Raw genomic sequence first — 17,860 nt, forward strand, 5'->3', positions numbered from 1 at the left:
GATATGACCTTCTGATTTTTGTTTGTGTCTTGTTTGGGGTTGATGCAGTGGAGTCCAGTGGTGAGCGGGCTGGTGGAGACAGTGGGTAAAGTGATGGAGCACATGGCGTCCAGACTTCAGTCCAGCTCAGACTCTCTGGCCCCTCTGTCTATCGGCGGCATGAGCTCTGTAGCAGGTCTGTACATACTGTGCACTCCCACATTTTCACAATATCTTCTCCTCCACAGTACATGGCTGGCATGAAGTATGTGGAGTATGTATTGGAGGAAGAAATGTGTGGCACAAGGGGTGTGTGTCACAACGGACAGCTAGGGCCAGATTTACTAACAGCTTGCGGCAGCGCAAATGCCTCTTTTGCTGTAACAAACAACCGTTGGTATTTGAAGACACAAATTGAAAATTAGCGCTGAAAAGGCGTGGACACAGCTGTTTTTGCAAGTGACCTTATTGCATATAAATGCATTAGTAGGACGTTCCTCTTCAGACACAAACTTTGTGGTTGGAGAGTATTTAAAAGAATCACACAACGTGATTTACTGCGCAAGTCATTGTACTGGTATTTGCTGCTTTATTTAACCCCCCCCAAAAAAGTCTTAAACCCTGCGCTCTTAGTAAATTGGATTGGTTATTATGGGAATGAGATATTGCACCTGTGTTTTTTACTGTGTGCTTTATTAGTAAATCACCCGCAGAAATTTCCACAACCATCAACGCTGTTTTGAAATTGCGCTATCGCCGTATTTTGCCTGTTAAGTAATTCTGCCGCGTAGTCCTGATTGCAATTTCAGGTCAGTTGGTGAAAACAAATGAAGATAATGGGCGATTTCATGTAGATAAACAGTGATAAAAAAGACAGAATATAATAGGTTAAACCAACACTATAGAATTTGCTCACAGGTTCCCACTTGTGGTTGATAAGTGCAATCGTCCGTTACCAGTGTTGTCAATAATGTCCCTGGATAAGCTTCCCTGCGGGACATGAATTTGTTTACAAAGCTAATGGAACCGGTGAATGCAGAAATGTTGTTTGGAAGCCATGTGGCACTCTGCAGGCCGGGGATGGGCGGGGCTGTGTGTACCGACCCGAACACAGAACTTACAGAGTGTGCTTGTAGCCGCTATGATTCTGCTCGGGTAGCAGTTATGAGTTGTTCTACCACTGAAATAAATGTATAGACATTATTTTAAGGTCTTAAATTAAAAAAAAAAATCAAGGGTTTTAAATCTTTGAAATTGTGTCTTTTTATTTAATTTTTCTTATTTTATTCTGTGTTGAATGTGCCAGACTTTTTAATATACCATCTAAAATTAATTTATCAAAGATTTCTGAAAAAAATATGCTTAACGCATTCATATTTTCAGTCTTTATGTTTTCATAATCATACTCACGATATTTGGGCCAGTATTGAGTTCATTATTATTCAACATGAATTTTAAAACGACATAACTTGTCTTTTTAACTTCAATTCAACTGAAAAACAAAAAGAAAATGAAATTTTCAACTGAAAAAAAAATGCTGCACTTCTGTAGCAAATTGCAATGGTGTGTAATAATCGTTGTACCTCGATTGTTTTGTTTTTGTAATAATTGACCAAAATGTCCATAGATTAATAATTTTATGATATTTAATCACCCATTGTACATGTCTGTCATGCATTTTGTGTTAACCAACATGAACCTAAATGAGTTCGACGTGAAGTATAGCATCTCTCTCTCTCTCTCTCTCTCTCTCTCTCTCTCTCTTCTTGAATCAATATCAACCTTTCTTAAGTTTCTCTTCTTCTGTTTCTCTCTTCCTTCCTTTCATTCTCCATCTCCCATCTTCCTCTGTGCTCTGATAAGACTTAAGTGTTTTAGGGTCATGAGCTATCATTGGCCTACACTGTTACAGTCAGTGCACATGGCATAAATAAACACAAGATCACAGATAAAAAAGAGAGCAGGATGATTTGTCTGTGAACAGTAGATGATAAAGACTTTACCCAATTGTGACAGCGCTGATTAAGAAACAAACCCACATTCACTTCCTTTTGACTTCTGTAGATTATTCCCTGATGAAAATCCCTCAGAACTACAATATGCCCAACTACCGGTTCCCAACACAAGGGAAGAGTTACATCTCAATTCCAGGAGTGGCTCTCTCAATGCAATGTGAGTATATAACACATATAATGTATACCATACAATAAAAGGATCTGCCAAATGTGTAAAGCACACATACAAAATACATCGCAGTGCTTGATACTGAGGTCTAATGGTTGTTTTCACAAGGACAATAGAGGATGCATTTATTGTCTTTTCAAGTTTTGTTTGTGGCTTAAAGACAATAAATTGACAATGAATTCATCCCTGATGCCCTCCCGCTGCTTTCAGATTAAACCTATCATTCACACAAACCCCTCAAGAAGAAAGTATTGCGTAATCCAGAGGGGTTTGGTGCACAGTTTCTGTGATAAACTATCTTGTTTATTAATATGATCGAAAGTTGAATATAGAGGTTTGCAATGTGTGTTTCCCATGTGGCGGCAGCAATTATGAGGCCATTAAACGTTTTGTTTGTTTGACACCATTTTGGGGTCAACTCCCCTCAGCTTTTCTGGCTCAACGCTGAACCTGAACCCTAATGTTTTTATTATAAACCGTTTTAATAATCTATTAAAGCTCTGTTATCAGAAGTGGAACATAAACAGCAGGCTGGCATAAATGTGCCACTGATCTGCCTCCCCTGCGGACACGGACTCATGTTGTGCACTTCATTAAAACAACCAAGCAGTGGTTTAACACAGCAATTAAAAGCAAGGAGTGATGGAGTTTTTAGAAGGAGAGCGTAAAATATTTTCCTCCTTCTCGCGCGTGGCGGTCTCTTATCGCATGTGTGTGAACACACATCTTTCCCATTAGATGTGCGATGAGAGGGCCACATGCAGGGCCTGTGATAATGAGTCCGTCCACCCTCTGCATTTCAACAGCAGCACAACACATTCTTGAACACAGACGCGTGCACGCGCGCGCAGGAATTGCACGTAGATTGCGATCGCGGCGGTCAAAAGTTAATAGCTTTTTAATGCTTGTGTTTGTTTTACCCTGCAGCTCAGACCACAATCGTGGGCCTTTTCTACCACAAGATGCACAACTACTACAATAAGATCAGCCCTCTTCAAACAAGGTGACGTGTGTGTGTGTATGTGTGTGTGTGCGCCTGTTTGCACATGTGTTAAAAACACAACTTTCTATATAGAAGCAGCTCTACAGCATCTCTGTATATATTATATACCTAATAAAGTGAATGAGAATTCCCCATAAGGATAGTAATAGCATTTTTTGTGTGTGTGTTTCCTGTTGGACATGTTGTTCCTCTGAGCATGTCTTTAGCAATCTGTATTTCTTTCTCATCTGGTCACTTTGTTCTCACTGTCTGATACTCCCAGCCATTAAGTCGACTGATAACACTCCTTCCCATCTTAACACAGATGTGATCAGTACTGAACTCACTGTATTTATTTTCGCTCAGCTCTGGGACTCAGATGGCCTATTTTTACATAACAGCACTGGTTAACAACGCAATGTGTGGTCAAGGGTTTATTCCTGTTGACCTCGAAACATATCAATGAACCTGAAGATGTGACACAGGATTATTTTACTGCTTATGTTTCCTAGTGCAATGTTACTCTATCTGTCAGACCGTTTTATATCCATCTGACTGTTTCGATATCCATCTATTAATCTGTGTTGCACAGATACAGTTTATGTTGATCTTTAAGCATATTTTTCCTTAAAGGTCTGAGCATTATTAGAAGTGTAACTAATAACTGACTGTTTGTCCGTGCAGCATTAATGAAGCAGTGGACTTTAAAGATTATAAAATCCAAATGGCCAGTCACCTTATCTCTCTGAAGGTGGAGCCGTCTCCAGCGCTGTCACTCAACCTTTCTGCTGAGCCTCTCATCAGGATCGTCCTCACGCACCAGCTGGTAGGAAAACATCACTTGTCATTTCAGTCCGTTTTTACGGTTAGTTGGGGGTTTGTGTGGTTCTATTTCTGTGTTTAACCTTAAAGGAAAAGTTCATCTCAAAACCAAAATTGTGTTATGTTTTACTCACCAACATGACGTTTAACATGTTTTAATACTTGCCGGCATCTTCAGAACACAAATAAAGATATTTGAGGTGACATCCGAGAGATTTCCAGTCCTCCTTATAGACATCATGGTTATAGTTGTTGTCAAAGTCCAGAAAGGTACTAAAGACATCGTAAAATTGGTCCATCTGCTCAAAGTGGTTCATTTTGTGTGATGCGACTGTAATACTTTATGAGCGAAAAACAAACCAAACTAATGATTTTAATCGACACATATGTGACCCTGGACAACAAAACCAGTCTTAAGGAGCATGGGAATATTTTTAGTAATCGCCAAAAATACATTGTAGGGGTAAACAAATCATTAGGATATTAAGTAAAGATCATGTTCCATGAAGATATTTTATAAATTTTCTACTGTAAATGTATAAAAACTTAATTTTTGTGAGTGGATGGTCTGCTAAAGTTCCTCAGATTAACAACTTCAAAGGCGATTTTCTCAATATACATAGAATAACAGTTGTTGTTCTGCAAGATAGTGTCCTATCCTAACAAACCACATATCAATAGAAAGCTCATTTATTCAGCTTTCAGATGATGTAAAAATCTACATTTCGAAAAATTGACCCTTCAGACTGTTTTTTTCATCCAGAGTCACATAAAGGCTTGTCAGTCTATGTTGTAAATTCACGAGAGCACTTCGACTAAAAGGAAAGTAGTATTAAGTGGCTCATTTCCTTTTTTTTCTCAGTGTTTAGAGCATGGCGCTAGCAACGCCAAGGTCATGGGTTCGAACCCAGGGGATTGCACATAGTCAGAAACAAAATGTATAGGATAATGCAATGTCGCTTGAGATAAAGCGTCTGCCAAAAGTATATATGTAAACGTAAGTAGTAATTCATTACTTTACCGGCAAACCTGCTGCAAAACAACAGCAAAGTTTTGCAATGTATGTTTCTTAAAATAATAACAAACACATCTGCAAGTGCACAAGTTTAAACTCGCCCAAAAATGAAAATTATGTTGCTTATGTCATTACCGAACAATATGATTTTCTCTTTTCTATGAAAACTAATACAAAGTTTTAATTCATTACAACTGATAAAGATGTCAATCTCAAAAAGGGGTAAACAGAACTATATAAAAATCATAAGACATATTACATTCCTAGGCTATATTCCTATATATATATATAGACTATTTGCACTAGCTCCACCAACCAATATGTGATTGTAGAGAAAGTGTAGAACGATGGCGTTTCAAACAGCGTCTCCAGTGGTGTAAAGTGTAAATTCTGTATAGATTTGCTACTGTTGAATGGGGTTCTAATCCACCTCACGCTGAAAACGCTCTTTTACCGTTTTCTATCACATAACTGATCCTACAGACATTGTACTGTGAAGAGAAAATCACACAGTAAATGATGTAATTTGTCTTTACAATGCCTCGTGGAAAACTTTCAAAAAACACCATTCTTCTGCTGTACTTGTGGTTTATTTTTTCGGTGAGCCGTGGGATCCGTGTTACACGAAAATGCTATCGCCGGTGAGCAGAACCGCCAGCGGTAACCATGAAAATCCATTTCGGTATGCGGCGTCCCTCGCTCCCGTTTTTCAACCCTGAAGGGGTCGATGCATTTCGCCAGAAGAAAAGTGGTTCTGATCGCTATTAAAAAGGGAAAGATGATTCGGTTTAACAAGGAGCATATTTGGCACCTATTTGTGCAGATGCAACGACTCCGCCGAGGACACGTCCGTCTGCCAAATTTCCATGGGAAACCCTTCAGAAATGGACACAGATGGCATGTAGACAAACTTAACCAGTTGGGCATGTTTAAAAAGGGTACTTGCTATAAAAAAGATGAAGAGAAGGCGTTCACTGTAGCATTGGATTTCCCACTTATCACTACAGTCTGTAACATTACACAAGAGATCCTAAACATTGCATTATGTCACAATCCTCTTAAACAAAGACTTGAATCTCATGAATCAAACAATACAAGAAACTCATCCACTTCTAGCCACTCTAACTCCGTCTGAGAAAAAACACAATTCCCTTGTTATTTGATCAGTCATTATATTTTCCCTGCGTCTTTTTTCAGTGTTCTTTTTAAAGCACTTTTACTGCATTTAAATCAAAACCATGCTGGCATGCACGTAACTATAGAGACGGACTTTTGTTTTGCTGGCTGGTTCATGCTTTTGTGAGAAATGTTTATTTCAGTGATGTTTGTTTTACTGTGTATGTGCGTGTGCGATCGTAAGAAAGCTATTGTAATAAATGACAGCAACCTTTTGTAAGCGAAAGACCCAGTACCTCAGTTTTAAGGTTAGGGACGTTACTGGGATTTATGACATCACTGCCCACAGAATGATATAACGTTTGTTTATGCCTTTATTTTTAAGACACAATAGGATGGTAAAGGCTGGAGAGAGGGGAGCAGGATCCACGATTGACCTTGGATTCAAACTTGGGTTGCTGGAGGGCACAGTTGTGCTTATGTCCGAGCGCAGAATTATACTGATAATCAAATAATAATTAATTAAATATGAATGATAAAGTATTATATGAAATTAGGAAACAAATACATAATTTTTTAGGCATTACAAGTTGACATTTGAATTTAGAAAAGACTTCTTTTTCATGTAAACCTTTATAACTGGCTATATGACAAACTCAAGTTTTACAATTTGTATGAGGTATTTTAATTCATGATATAGCGCAAAACAGTCATTATTTGACGATGTTACAATTAATAACTTCTTGTACGCAATGCAACCTCTTGGGAAACAATGAATCATGCTTGAATGTTGATCATTGATTCACACTGGCGTGACATGATGAATTCGAAGTGTAAAATTTGGCTTCTTTCCTGTGATACAGTAGGATGTTTGGCTGAATGTTCTCCATTCCTAAATCCCATAATGACTTGCTGTAGCACACCAGTTAACATGTGAGGGAAATCCAAAAAGGGTCAATTCTGGCTCAAAAACAGGAAGAAAGAAATAAAGTAAATGTTACAATACCCCAAATCATTGAAAGTGGGTTTTGGTCAAATGTATGGTACATCACTGGTACAGGATAAAATGGAGATCAACAAAGATGCAGCTTATATTTTAACAGCTACGTAGAAAAGGTGTCACTGGATTCATATTTTTCATTACTGCTGGAAATTTAATTGACAAATGTTATCTAATGTCTTTTGATCATTTACTAACATCATTGACGTAGACTTCAATAATGCATTGATATCTGGGAAATGTGTCACGAGGAAAACATCTGTGTCAATAATCTGGCTCAGTGTCTGTGATGGAGTAGTGTGCTAAGACCTTGTTTAAGATTAGACCCTTTTAATCAATGGCCTATTAGGAAGAGTGATCTGACATATTAAATATTTGGGCATGAGGTTCTGTGGCTTGGTGTGTGACAACAATGCTGTTGTGTGTGGAGACTGTTCTCACGGTACGTTTTCCCATGTGATAAGAGCGCTGGACTTGATTTGTGTTTATTCATTAACTTTAAAGTAAACTAGAGATCAACAAAAATGTAATATTGGAAAATCAACTGCTTGTGGGGATTTACGGATTTAACCTTTATGTTTAAAGTTTTTTACAAAATTGGTGTTGTGGTGGCTGTAGTTTAGTTTATTGTTTAGGAATGGGTCATGATGACCAAATAGACCTTTTGATTTATATACATTGTTGTCCTTTTGATTTATTGACTATTGATGTCAACAATTTTGACCAATGAGAACTTGAGATTTTCACAATTTCATTATTTTCAATTAGTCTTTCCTTCTTATAAGAATGAATAAGAATAATAAGGTTCTCTTTGTATTCTGAGCAGTTTTGAGAAACTGAGATTATACATTTTGGCATTTCACTTGACTTTGTAGATCAATCTTTTTTGTTTTCTAAAGAAAGTCCCAAAATATACACAATGTAAAGGATAAAACATCACATGATGTAAATGTAAGTTTACATCAATTTTTATGCTTTAAAAGTTGTGAGTTTTTCTGCAATTTGAGTTTTAGAAACAATTGAAGGTACAGCTGAATAACTGTTTAATTGTTGGTGGGAAACATATTGTTTCTATGATGGTTTTAGCCAGCGATTTTAGAGATATCTGTTTGTTCCCACATTCAAGAAAATAGGAATGAAATAGTTGCCTGAAGGTGTTGCAAAAAGCCTCTAAACAATCATGGCTTTAAATGAGATCAAGTCCCTAATGAACCGGTCAGTCTCATCTCTGTATTGTCTCTCGTCTCTCACGGCTGAAACGCATGGCTTGAGGTGATCGAATGGAAAGAATGATTTCATGCGCGATTCTGGCGGCCCTCAAAATCAAGAGGATTAAATAAAGATTTCTGACAAGCTCTCGCTGCATTTACAACCTAATAAAGCTTTAGCAGAGCGGACGCGAGCACAGAGAGATGCTGCTGGACCCAGCGTGAGCGCACACGCTGACCAGTCTGCATGTGCTTGCATTTGTTATATGTTTACTCTAACCAGTACACAAGATGAAGAGGCCCGACGTTCATTATTTTTATTCCAAAGGACCTAAAATCCTTGAATCCAGCTCTGTAATGCCTTAAGATTAATATAATTATCCATTGTTCTGTGTGTTTGTGTTCATGTGGTTTGGTGCCCAGTAAACTGTCTGTAAAGATTTCTCTGGGAGAATTACTGAACCACGAACAGTTCTGCTCCGAGAAGAATTTCCAATTTACTTCAAATATAATCATGAATTCACAGAGACCTAATGGCTCTAACAATTTATAAAAATCTGACACGCTGTTTGCTGAATGACCGGCTTGTTTGTCTATAGTACATTGAGGTACTTCAACCCTTTTATAAGGTAGAATAATGAGAGGTCCTGAATACCAAATGCTTATTATAAAACGCGCAGACACACACACACTCCTAAAAACACTCATTCAGCTTGCTTGCTCACTTGCTCATTCTCTTTCACTATAGATCACTCGCACGCTCATTCACTCATTCTCTCTCTCGCACTTTCATTCATTCATTGGTTTACAGTCTTCGTTTGACTGTGAGTTGGTCTGATTTACTCTCTCTCTCCCTTTACTTCTCCTCTCTTGCTTTCTCAGATGAGTCTTTATAATCTATAGCAGATGGTTTGGCTCAAGTGATCCTTTTGTAGCCAACTGCCTCGGATTGTGTGGCCTCCTCCTTCTCTCTCTCTCCTGAAAACTCATTGACATTAGCTTATAAACAGTTTGTAAGTTCTGCCGTGCCTTGTTGGTTTATCTATTCAATCTTTAGATCAATCTCTCATAATAATTCGCAGCAAGCAGAGTCTCCGTATATTAGCGTTTCCCTCAGGATTAGGTCAGAAATACCATTGAACTCTTAAAACTTCCTCACACGATCACCTGAGCAGGGATGGTTGAAGTTTTACTGCATATTTAGCCTCGACTGGATCCAGGTTTCTGCGCTCTGTGGAGGCCTAAACCATTTCCCAGTTTTTCCAGAGTTCCGGAGGACGGCCGACAACTGGCTGACCCCCCGGAGGACTTCTCTGGGTTTCTCTTCACCCCACTCACGTACAGATGTTAGCTAACCAGCATCAGCCAAATATCACCAAAGCCGTGTGCAGGCGTATGCTTCGTTTTTTATACAAGGGGACCGTCCCAAACATATGTGAATATAAACAGTAGACTTTTATAAAGACTCATATAGTAGTCGTGTTTACATTTTTCTGATTTATACATGCTTGGATATACTATATTATTCTGCAAAGTGTAAGGCTGTTTTAAAATATTAAAGCAGACGTGCAACTGTGTGTCATGCATTCTGACTTCTTTACAATGTTAAACATGCTTAACATGGGCAACTTGTCAAAAAACAAGTTGGTTGTATTACGTAGTATTCCTGTCCTCGATACACTCGATAAAAGTCGAAAAGTTTTTTACGAACATATAAAACTGTTTTGTAACAACTTTTCTTTGTCCCTTATTGGACAATTCTGCCGGAAAAGCATGAGGCACGGCCACAGGAGAGCAGAAGGAGCATGCGCAGATGTAACTTTCACTTGTATACAGGAGAGAGAGAGCATACATTCGCAAAGTTCAGGTGTTTGTTTGTTCGGTGCATTTGGGTGATAAATGTTATATAAACGGTGGATATAGCGCTGGATTTGGAGATCGTTTGAAACTGATATATTGAGCCGTCCCAGCGCTAAAAGATGCCGGACATGAACCACATACGGTGAGTGAAACTGATGTCTGTGTTTTGTTGGCAATGGGTGCGCACGTGATTTAGTTCAGCCTCCCCCTCCCCCCCCCCGCACGCCCCGTATGTTTTCGGAAACAATCGTAATGCTGTATCTATATGTGGCGAGGCGCAGATCCGGGATCAGCATCGCCTGGGAAACGGGCATAAAAGCCGCATGCTCCCAGCACTCTGGGTCCCATGTCTGGTCGCACCAACCGCTGTGCCTTATTGACCTCCAGCGAGAGAGAGTGAGGGGACAGCGAGGGAGACATGGAGGAGATACAACTACACGAGCACGGACTGGCTGATTATACCACACGAGCACCCCGGAGAGCGTGAGGACGACGAAGAGGACAGAGTGAGATCGACGGCGCAGAGTGGAGGGACGATCCCAGCCGGTAGAACGTGCTGCACAGCCGACCGAGAGCACTGCCCAGCTGCCAGAGACTGCTGCCCAGCCGCCCGACCGAGCTACCTAGCCGACAAAGGACGCTGCCCAGCTGTCCGAGAGCGATGCCCAGGTGTACCAGCCGGCGATCCAGTCCGTCTTCCAGCGGGCCTTTCAGTCCGTCTTCCAGTCAGTATGGGGCGGACTGTCAGGCGACATTTTCCCCCCCACCCATATTATCTTCCCGAGGCGCCTACAGGAGCTGCCCGGATACCAGGTCGCCGCTTGGGGGGGGAATGTGGCGAGGCGGAGATCCGGGATCAGGAAACGGCCCGGCAGCTAATGCTAATTGCGTCCACCTGACGCTGATTAGCTGCCGGGCATGAAAGCTGCGTGCTCCCAGCACTCTGGGTCCTGTGTCTGGACGCACCAACTGCTGTGCCTTATTGACCCCCAGCGAGAGCGAGAGAGGGGACAGCGAGGGAGACATGGAGGAGATACAACTACACAAGCACGGGGGGGGCGGATTATACCACACGAGCACCCCGGGTATCACCTTTTGGACACGTTATTTTAAAGATGTCTAATAAATTCCCCACTGGGGTTGTTTGCACCGCCATTTTGTGTGTGTCGTGTCTCTTACCCCGTCACACTATGTTTTATAAATGTGTTCAAACTAAATATTCTTCGAAGATACGAAGAATGCAACACTACTCTATAGGTACTCAAGATTAATATGAGATTGAAGGTGTGCTATACCCGCTTTAAAATAACAACATTTAATATGCAAATTTTATTTCATTTAGACATGGATCTTGTATTGTGCGAAACATTATCAGTCCCACCCCCAAACTGCTTGTAAAGTTGGAAGCTCAAAACTCAAGAAACATTTGAAAATGTGTGTTTTCATTGAGTTTACGCGATCGTCAGTCTTTGTCTTCTCCGTGTACAGAAGCAGTCGCTTTAAATTACAGCCCAGCCCGTCCGCAGATGTAATTATACAGCTGTAAATAGAATGGGAGCGACCAAAAACCCACATTTACTCTTCATCATTTATCTTCTCTGTTAAGCTCGGATGACACTCCTCTGCTTTTAAATTTAGCCCAGCCGGGCTTTATTTAGACCGAGCAGTTCTTTAAATATACCCCCGTGTTATGCCACTACCCAGCGTGTTTTATATGGTGCGTGTACGACTGGGTTTGGTCTCAGACAGAAAATATGTGAGAGAGTGTGTGAGATGTTTAGCAGACCATTTTTCGAGCATGTGCTCATACGTATGGGGGTGAGGGGGGGGGGAGAGAGCGATTATAGGAATAATGTGTATTTCTCTCGAGGGAGTTTAAGCTGTAGGGTTGTTCTTGTGTTGCGTAAGTGAAATTTATAGGATTCATTGTATGGTTTTTGCTCAGTTTTTCCTTCACTTAGTCAGTGATTTAGTCATACAGCACAGACATCAGGGGTCCCGGCCCAACATTAGACACTTTAATGCATACGCTCCATTAAAAACACAGATGAATAGATTCGATGAAAATTACAGTTTTAACCGCTGTTAGTTTTATTTAACTTTTTTTTTAACAAAATGTGTGACAGCGCTAGTATCTAAACAGCAAAAAAATATTTTTGAGGATATATTGACAGAAATGCTTATCATATTCATAACTATGTCTTCAGATGTCTTTAGAGACCTTACATAATGAATTATTATGTTTTTATTATCTTATAATGAGCTATTTCTGTCTACATACACCGTGGGTCCACTTAAATGGATTTTGCGATGTTGTTTCTACAGTAGTCCTAAACGGACAAACTGCTCTACAGAACGTGCTTCGTAAATCTGTTATCTCCTTCGGCAAAGAAGCGAAAAACGTGCCATCGTAGTGCTTCCAAAGGAAGGGAGGAAAGGTGGATTGAACCGTTGGTTGCAATTCGCAACATCAGCACTAGACTAGATGCTGCTAAATTTAACGCACTGGACCTTTAAATGTTGGTCAACAGCTATAAACCGCAAAGCGACAGTACAGAATACAGACAGAACAATCTTTCAGTTTTAACCCGGAAATGTTTCACAACAGTACACAGTTATAAATGAAAATGAAACAAAACATATCTTTCCTGTATTTGAATAGCATTACCTGCTACACTAACAAATGCTATATATAGGCTATGTATTATCAATAAACAAAAAGATTGTGTTAAATAACTTGTGTATAATTTAATTTATTTTCACAAGCTAAGCATTCATCCTTTTATGATGTCTTAACCAGCAACACCAAACGGTTCCCACTTTTTAAAAAAATTACGCCCATAGAACGATTACTCACCCGGGTGTGAAGTGTGAGAGCATTTGACACTTACGTGAAGCTTTCAGGAGAACTTTGAAAAAGACCTAAATAGAGCAAAGCTCCGGCCTTATTCTCTAGAAGGTTCTGACATATGTTTCGTGAAGACACTTCATACATAAGAGATGAGACGCCGGATCAACAAGAAATTATTGTGATTTATTCTGACATTATGTGCTTTGAGAAAAGTTTAACCATATTAAATTGAGCCCGCAGAGCTAAATCCAGCTTATGTGCCTTATGGTCCTTGACTGTTTTCCAAGACGGTCAATTCGATCCAGGATTTTCGTCCAGATTCATGTTGTTGTCATTCTCCACATTCTCCTAAATGACAATGCAGAGTTTGGCATATGATTGGAATTACACATGTCATCCAATCAAAAGAGACTTTAACGCCAATTGGCACAGATGAGCAAGTTAACGCTTCAATCGCCATGACAGCCGATATAAAGATGTGTTTTCTGCTTAAGTACGAGCACAAGGTACTGTGTGATTACACGACCCACTGCCATCTGATAGGCTGGTGAGAATGATGTCAAATACCCCAAGCACCCCGCAAAAACAAATTTTAAGTGATGTGTACTTGGGAAAGTGCACTTTTCAGTCCTGCTATAAGTGTTTATATGTTTTAATTCAAACAAAAAATTAATAATCAACTGCCAGTGTGATATTGGTCTCTTCACCGTTGACTAAGTTAGAAAGCGACCACCTCCAATACTACTTGCTCTTCTGCAGGCTTTTTAATGTAAATAAAGTGCTGGAGTGCTTTAACGCTTCCCTGGCAAGTGCCACTATTTATAAGTACCAATAGCATCTTACTACTATTTATACTTATACTGCTATTTTCACTTAGTGTAAACAGAACTTACTGCTGTTTAAACTTAGTGTAAATAGCATCTGTCGCTATTATAACCCCCTAAACATCATAAACCTTTGCTAATCATGGAGCTTATTTCTTGAAATCTTCCAAAAGTCCATGGGAAAAATGCATAGGATTTCGGTCGAGGGAACTCACACGGCGGTCTTGCGAGCTAGATTTGAGCATCAATGCAATAAAGAACAGATAGCATTCCTGACCTGCACTATCCTGATATCTAACATTACAACTACATCATCAACTCTCCCGCGTCCTACTCCGGAGACTCTTTAAAAAGCCTACAAAGGCCTTGAGAGGTACAAATGTAAGCAGTCTAATTTTGTGATAAATATTCAACTTTGGAGTCTGCCGACTAAAACCTGCCGGCTTTGTCTTCATTAGAAGGCTAAGTCAAGTGTGTTGTTAGCTAACGTAATCGACTCTGGGTGTCCTTGTTTGTATAGCCAATATAGCTTAATCGCTGTGAGTAACTTGACAGTAGACATCATTCATGAAATTCAAATAAAATGATTACCCCTTTGCTTTCCCCCGCCTGTGCTGGCAGCCTGGTGCACAGCAACTGTACACTACATACCTGCACATGTACATAATTCACGCTCCCTACGTTCTTCAGAAAATGTATTAAAGAGGTCATTTGAATTGGCTAAAACATATATTATTGTTTGCTTAAATGTAATACAATGTGTATACATGATTTAAGGTTAAAAAACGCTGTATTTTCCACATACCGTGCCTGTTTGTATCTTCTCTTTGCTCCGCCTCTCTGAAACGCGCTGATATTTTACAAAGGTCATCGCTCTGAAAAGCGAGGTGTGCTATGATCGGCCAGTTCACTAGTGCGTAGTGATTGGTCAAATACTGCATGGAAATGTAACGCCTCTTACCATATTTTAAACATCAGGTTCATCACCCCTTTAAATCCCAAGAAAGTACGCGAATCTATACACGGCCCCTGTCTTGACTTGGTCAGAATTGGTTAGACTTTCCATGCTCTTTGGCCCTCCTGGGGAAAATTAGCCTCTTAGTCACTTATTAACTTTAAAGCCCCTGTCTTTACAGAGAGAACCAGTGAGGCTGAGAGTGAAACAGAGACTATTGTAGTGAGGGAACAGGAAACCAAGATGATTTAGAGCAAGCTTTTCTGTCTTCGTGTTGTAAAGGCCACTCTTTATTGAGATGGGGTGGTGCCCTATGTGCTCATATGTTTCTTCTTAACTCCAACACAGCCAGAGTTTAAAAGAGCAATGCATTTGATGTTGGAAATGATTGGATGTATTATTTTGTTAGAAAAAAATGAAACAATGTTTCTGTATTACAAAAGCTCCTTGGGCACCGACACCAAAGTCAAATATAATGCCTGAAGGCTTTGGAATGAAGCGCAAATGTAGAATATATCCTGTAACCACAGATATACCACAATATCAACTGAGTTACCTAACAACCCTAACTACCATATTGCAATGGCCTAGCAACCACTATTCTCACATTTTCTAATATTTCTATAGTAAAATGTAAAAGGGTAGTGAAGAATTCACAGTTATCATTATAAGACTTAAAAACACAGATACACTTCATGTTTATACAATATGTTTTAAAAGGTAATGCACGAGGCTTTTCTATGCACATACTGCTTCACAATGCCACAGAAGAACCTTTTTTTGTTTACCTTTTACATCTGAACAACCTTTCTGTTTCACAAAAGGTTCTTTATGGCAATAAAAGGTTCTTCAGATTATAAAAACGTAAGCAGGAGATGTCTCTTTAAAGAACCTTTGACTAAATGGTCCTTGTGGAACCAGAAATGGTTCTTCTATGGCATCGCTGTGAAGAACCTGTTGAGCACCTTTATTTTTAAGAGTGTAGAATGTGGTGAGTTTTGAGACGTAAAAAAGGGTCTTGCCTGATTTATTCGAGTAATACGTTGTGTATCTGTGTCAATTGTGTATCGCAAAGCAACCCCCCCTCCGCCCCACAACCACCACCACTAAAAGAAAAGCAAAACATTTGAAGCTGGGTACCCCCTGATTTTTGTGTTGAAAATGTGATTAATATGTGACGTGTTTTTTATTACACAAAAGGAGAAGAAAAAACATTAAAGCTGTATTTTCCACAAGCACAAACAATAGCTCAGATGCTCCAGTCTCTCCTACCAGACACCTTGTATTTATATTGTCCAGTTAACACACACACACACTACTTCTCCTAACACACTTGCAATTACTCAATTACGCTTTTCCCTTTAGATGTTTATAGCCTCTTCTGTACACTTCGGGCAGCACAGCTGAAACACAGCACAACAAAAGGTGTCCCATTAGTTAAATACTCTCATTTAACTGATAAGCAGCCCCGGTTCACTTCAAAGCCATGTGCGTCAACGACGATGGAAAACAACACAAGCTCTGTTTATTCCGATCAAATCATTTGTTAACTCATTGCTCCACATTTCTCTCAACAGTCTAATAATGATGTCATTACGTTTATCCCTATTTGAAACACAGATGCAATGACTCCCAAAATGCCAAATCCAATGGAATCATTCTGCTGAGCGTTCCGAATTGCATTGTCCTTCCGATTTCCCTGAAATCTTTTTCTCACTTGAATTGATTCCAGCATGACTGGCTGGTGTGTTCGACATAGTTTCCAAGCCCTCCTAGGCTGACTAGTTCAAATATCTCTCATCCACCCAAGTCAGGCCAGTATTGAATATGAGTTCTCCATTGAGTCAAAAACACTCAGCGAGATTAATTATGGAGAAGAGACGGAAAGCGTTTCAATTGATCGTTGGAAATCGTGTGAGACATTTGGCTAGGTCGAATGCGGAAATACTATTTCTCAACGTGATTTTTGGTTTTGTCTGCGGTCGTATGGTCTTTGCATGTGTATGTGTGTGATATACAGTATTTAATTTATCCAAACTTTCCAAAACGCAAAAAGACGATTTGCTTTTGTTATACTGTGACCTTTCAGTATCCATATGGATTGACACCTAATTCTTGTCTGATGTGATGGATTTAACCTTTCAGGATGAATAAGACATTGAATGAGTCTACTGTACCAACAAGACAGCTGTGATGATTTATTTATCATTTTATAAATGGTTCTCTTTCTTTCAGAGTAAAGAACAGCAGCATCAGGCCCTAAACCAAAGCAACAAAGTGTTCCTCTACTGCGCCTTCCTAGACTACAGGTGGGATTACAGTATTAAAGGAATAGTTCACACCAAAATAAAAATTATGTCATGAATTACTCACTCTCTAGTTGTTCCAAATCTCTACAAATTTCTATGTTTGGATGACCACAAAGAAAGATATTTGGGCGATTGCTTGTAACCAAACCATTGACTACTATAGTAGGAAAAATTACAATAAAGTCAATAAAGAACTTTTTGGTGTTCTACATTCTTCAAAATAAGTATAAAGTATTTTGTTCTAATATGATAGTCAATGATGGCCAATCATTTTTTGGCTTTAAGCATTCTTCCAAATATCTTTCTCTGTGTTCACCAGAACAAAGAAATGTATACAGATTTGGAACAACTCAAATGGGAGTAAATAAAGACAGAATTTTTATTTTGAGTTCTTGTGCTTTCTGTGAGTTTTGTAATTTGTGAATGCCATTCAGACTCAGGAAAAGATCCGCCCCCGAAGAATAATTCATTCATTAGTCCCACACAGGTACTTCTCTCATGAATGAGCCAAAGAGAGCTGGACACAATAAACTAGATCTCATGTACTGTAGGTTTTGTGATTTTTCATTCCACACTCATATAATTAATAAAATAATCTGTTATAGATAAAGAACAAGGCAATTCTGCAATAAGAGCCGTAAAACAAAATCAAATGAGCCCGTAACCTAAGCCAATTGAGGATAATAAAAAATAATAAAAAATAAATTGATTTGAAGTCCCTTCCTCGTCTTTGCTCTCTCTCTCATTATTTCTCA

General features: G+C 39.4%; 1 protein-coding gene across 3 annotated transcripts in view; it reads left to right on the plus strand.

The window, feature by feature from the left end:
* adgrd1 (adhesion G protein-coupled receptor D1) overlaps positions 1-17,860 on the plus strand; it is a 45,178-nt gene that overhangs the window by 14,140 nt on the left and 13,178 nt on the right. For all 3 annotated transcript variants that reach the window (XM_056773216.1, XM_056773217.1, XM_056773218.1), the window contains 5 exons: positions 49-175; positions 2,044-2,151; positions 3,091-3,166; positions 3,830-3,971; positions 17,032-17,105. In XM_056773216.1, the coding sequence (XP_056629194.1) occupies positions 49-175; positions 2,044-2,151; positions 3,091-3,166; positions 3,830-3,971; positions 17,032-17,105 (527 nt within the window). The remainder of the gene's footprint in view (positions 1-48; positions 176-2,043; positions 2,152-3,090; positions 3,167-3,829; positions 3,972-17,031; positions 17,106-17,860) is intronic.

The sequence above is a fragment of the Triplophysa dalaica genome, chromosome 18 (assembly GCF_015846415.1).
Source record: "Triplophysa dalaica isolate WHDGS20190420 chromosome 18, ASM1584641v1, whole genome shotgun sequence".
NCBI classification, from domain to species: domain Eukaryota; kingdom Metazoa; phylum Chordata; class Actinopteri; order Cypriniformes; family Nemacheilidae; genus Triplophysa; species Triplophysa dalaica.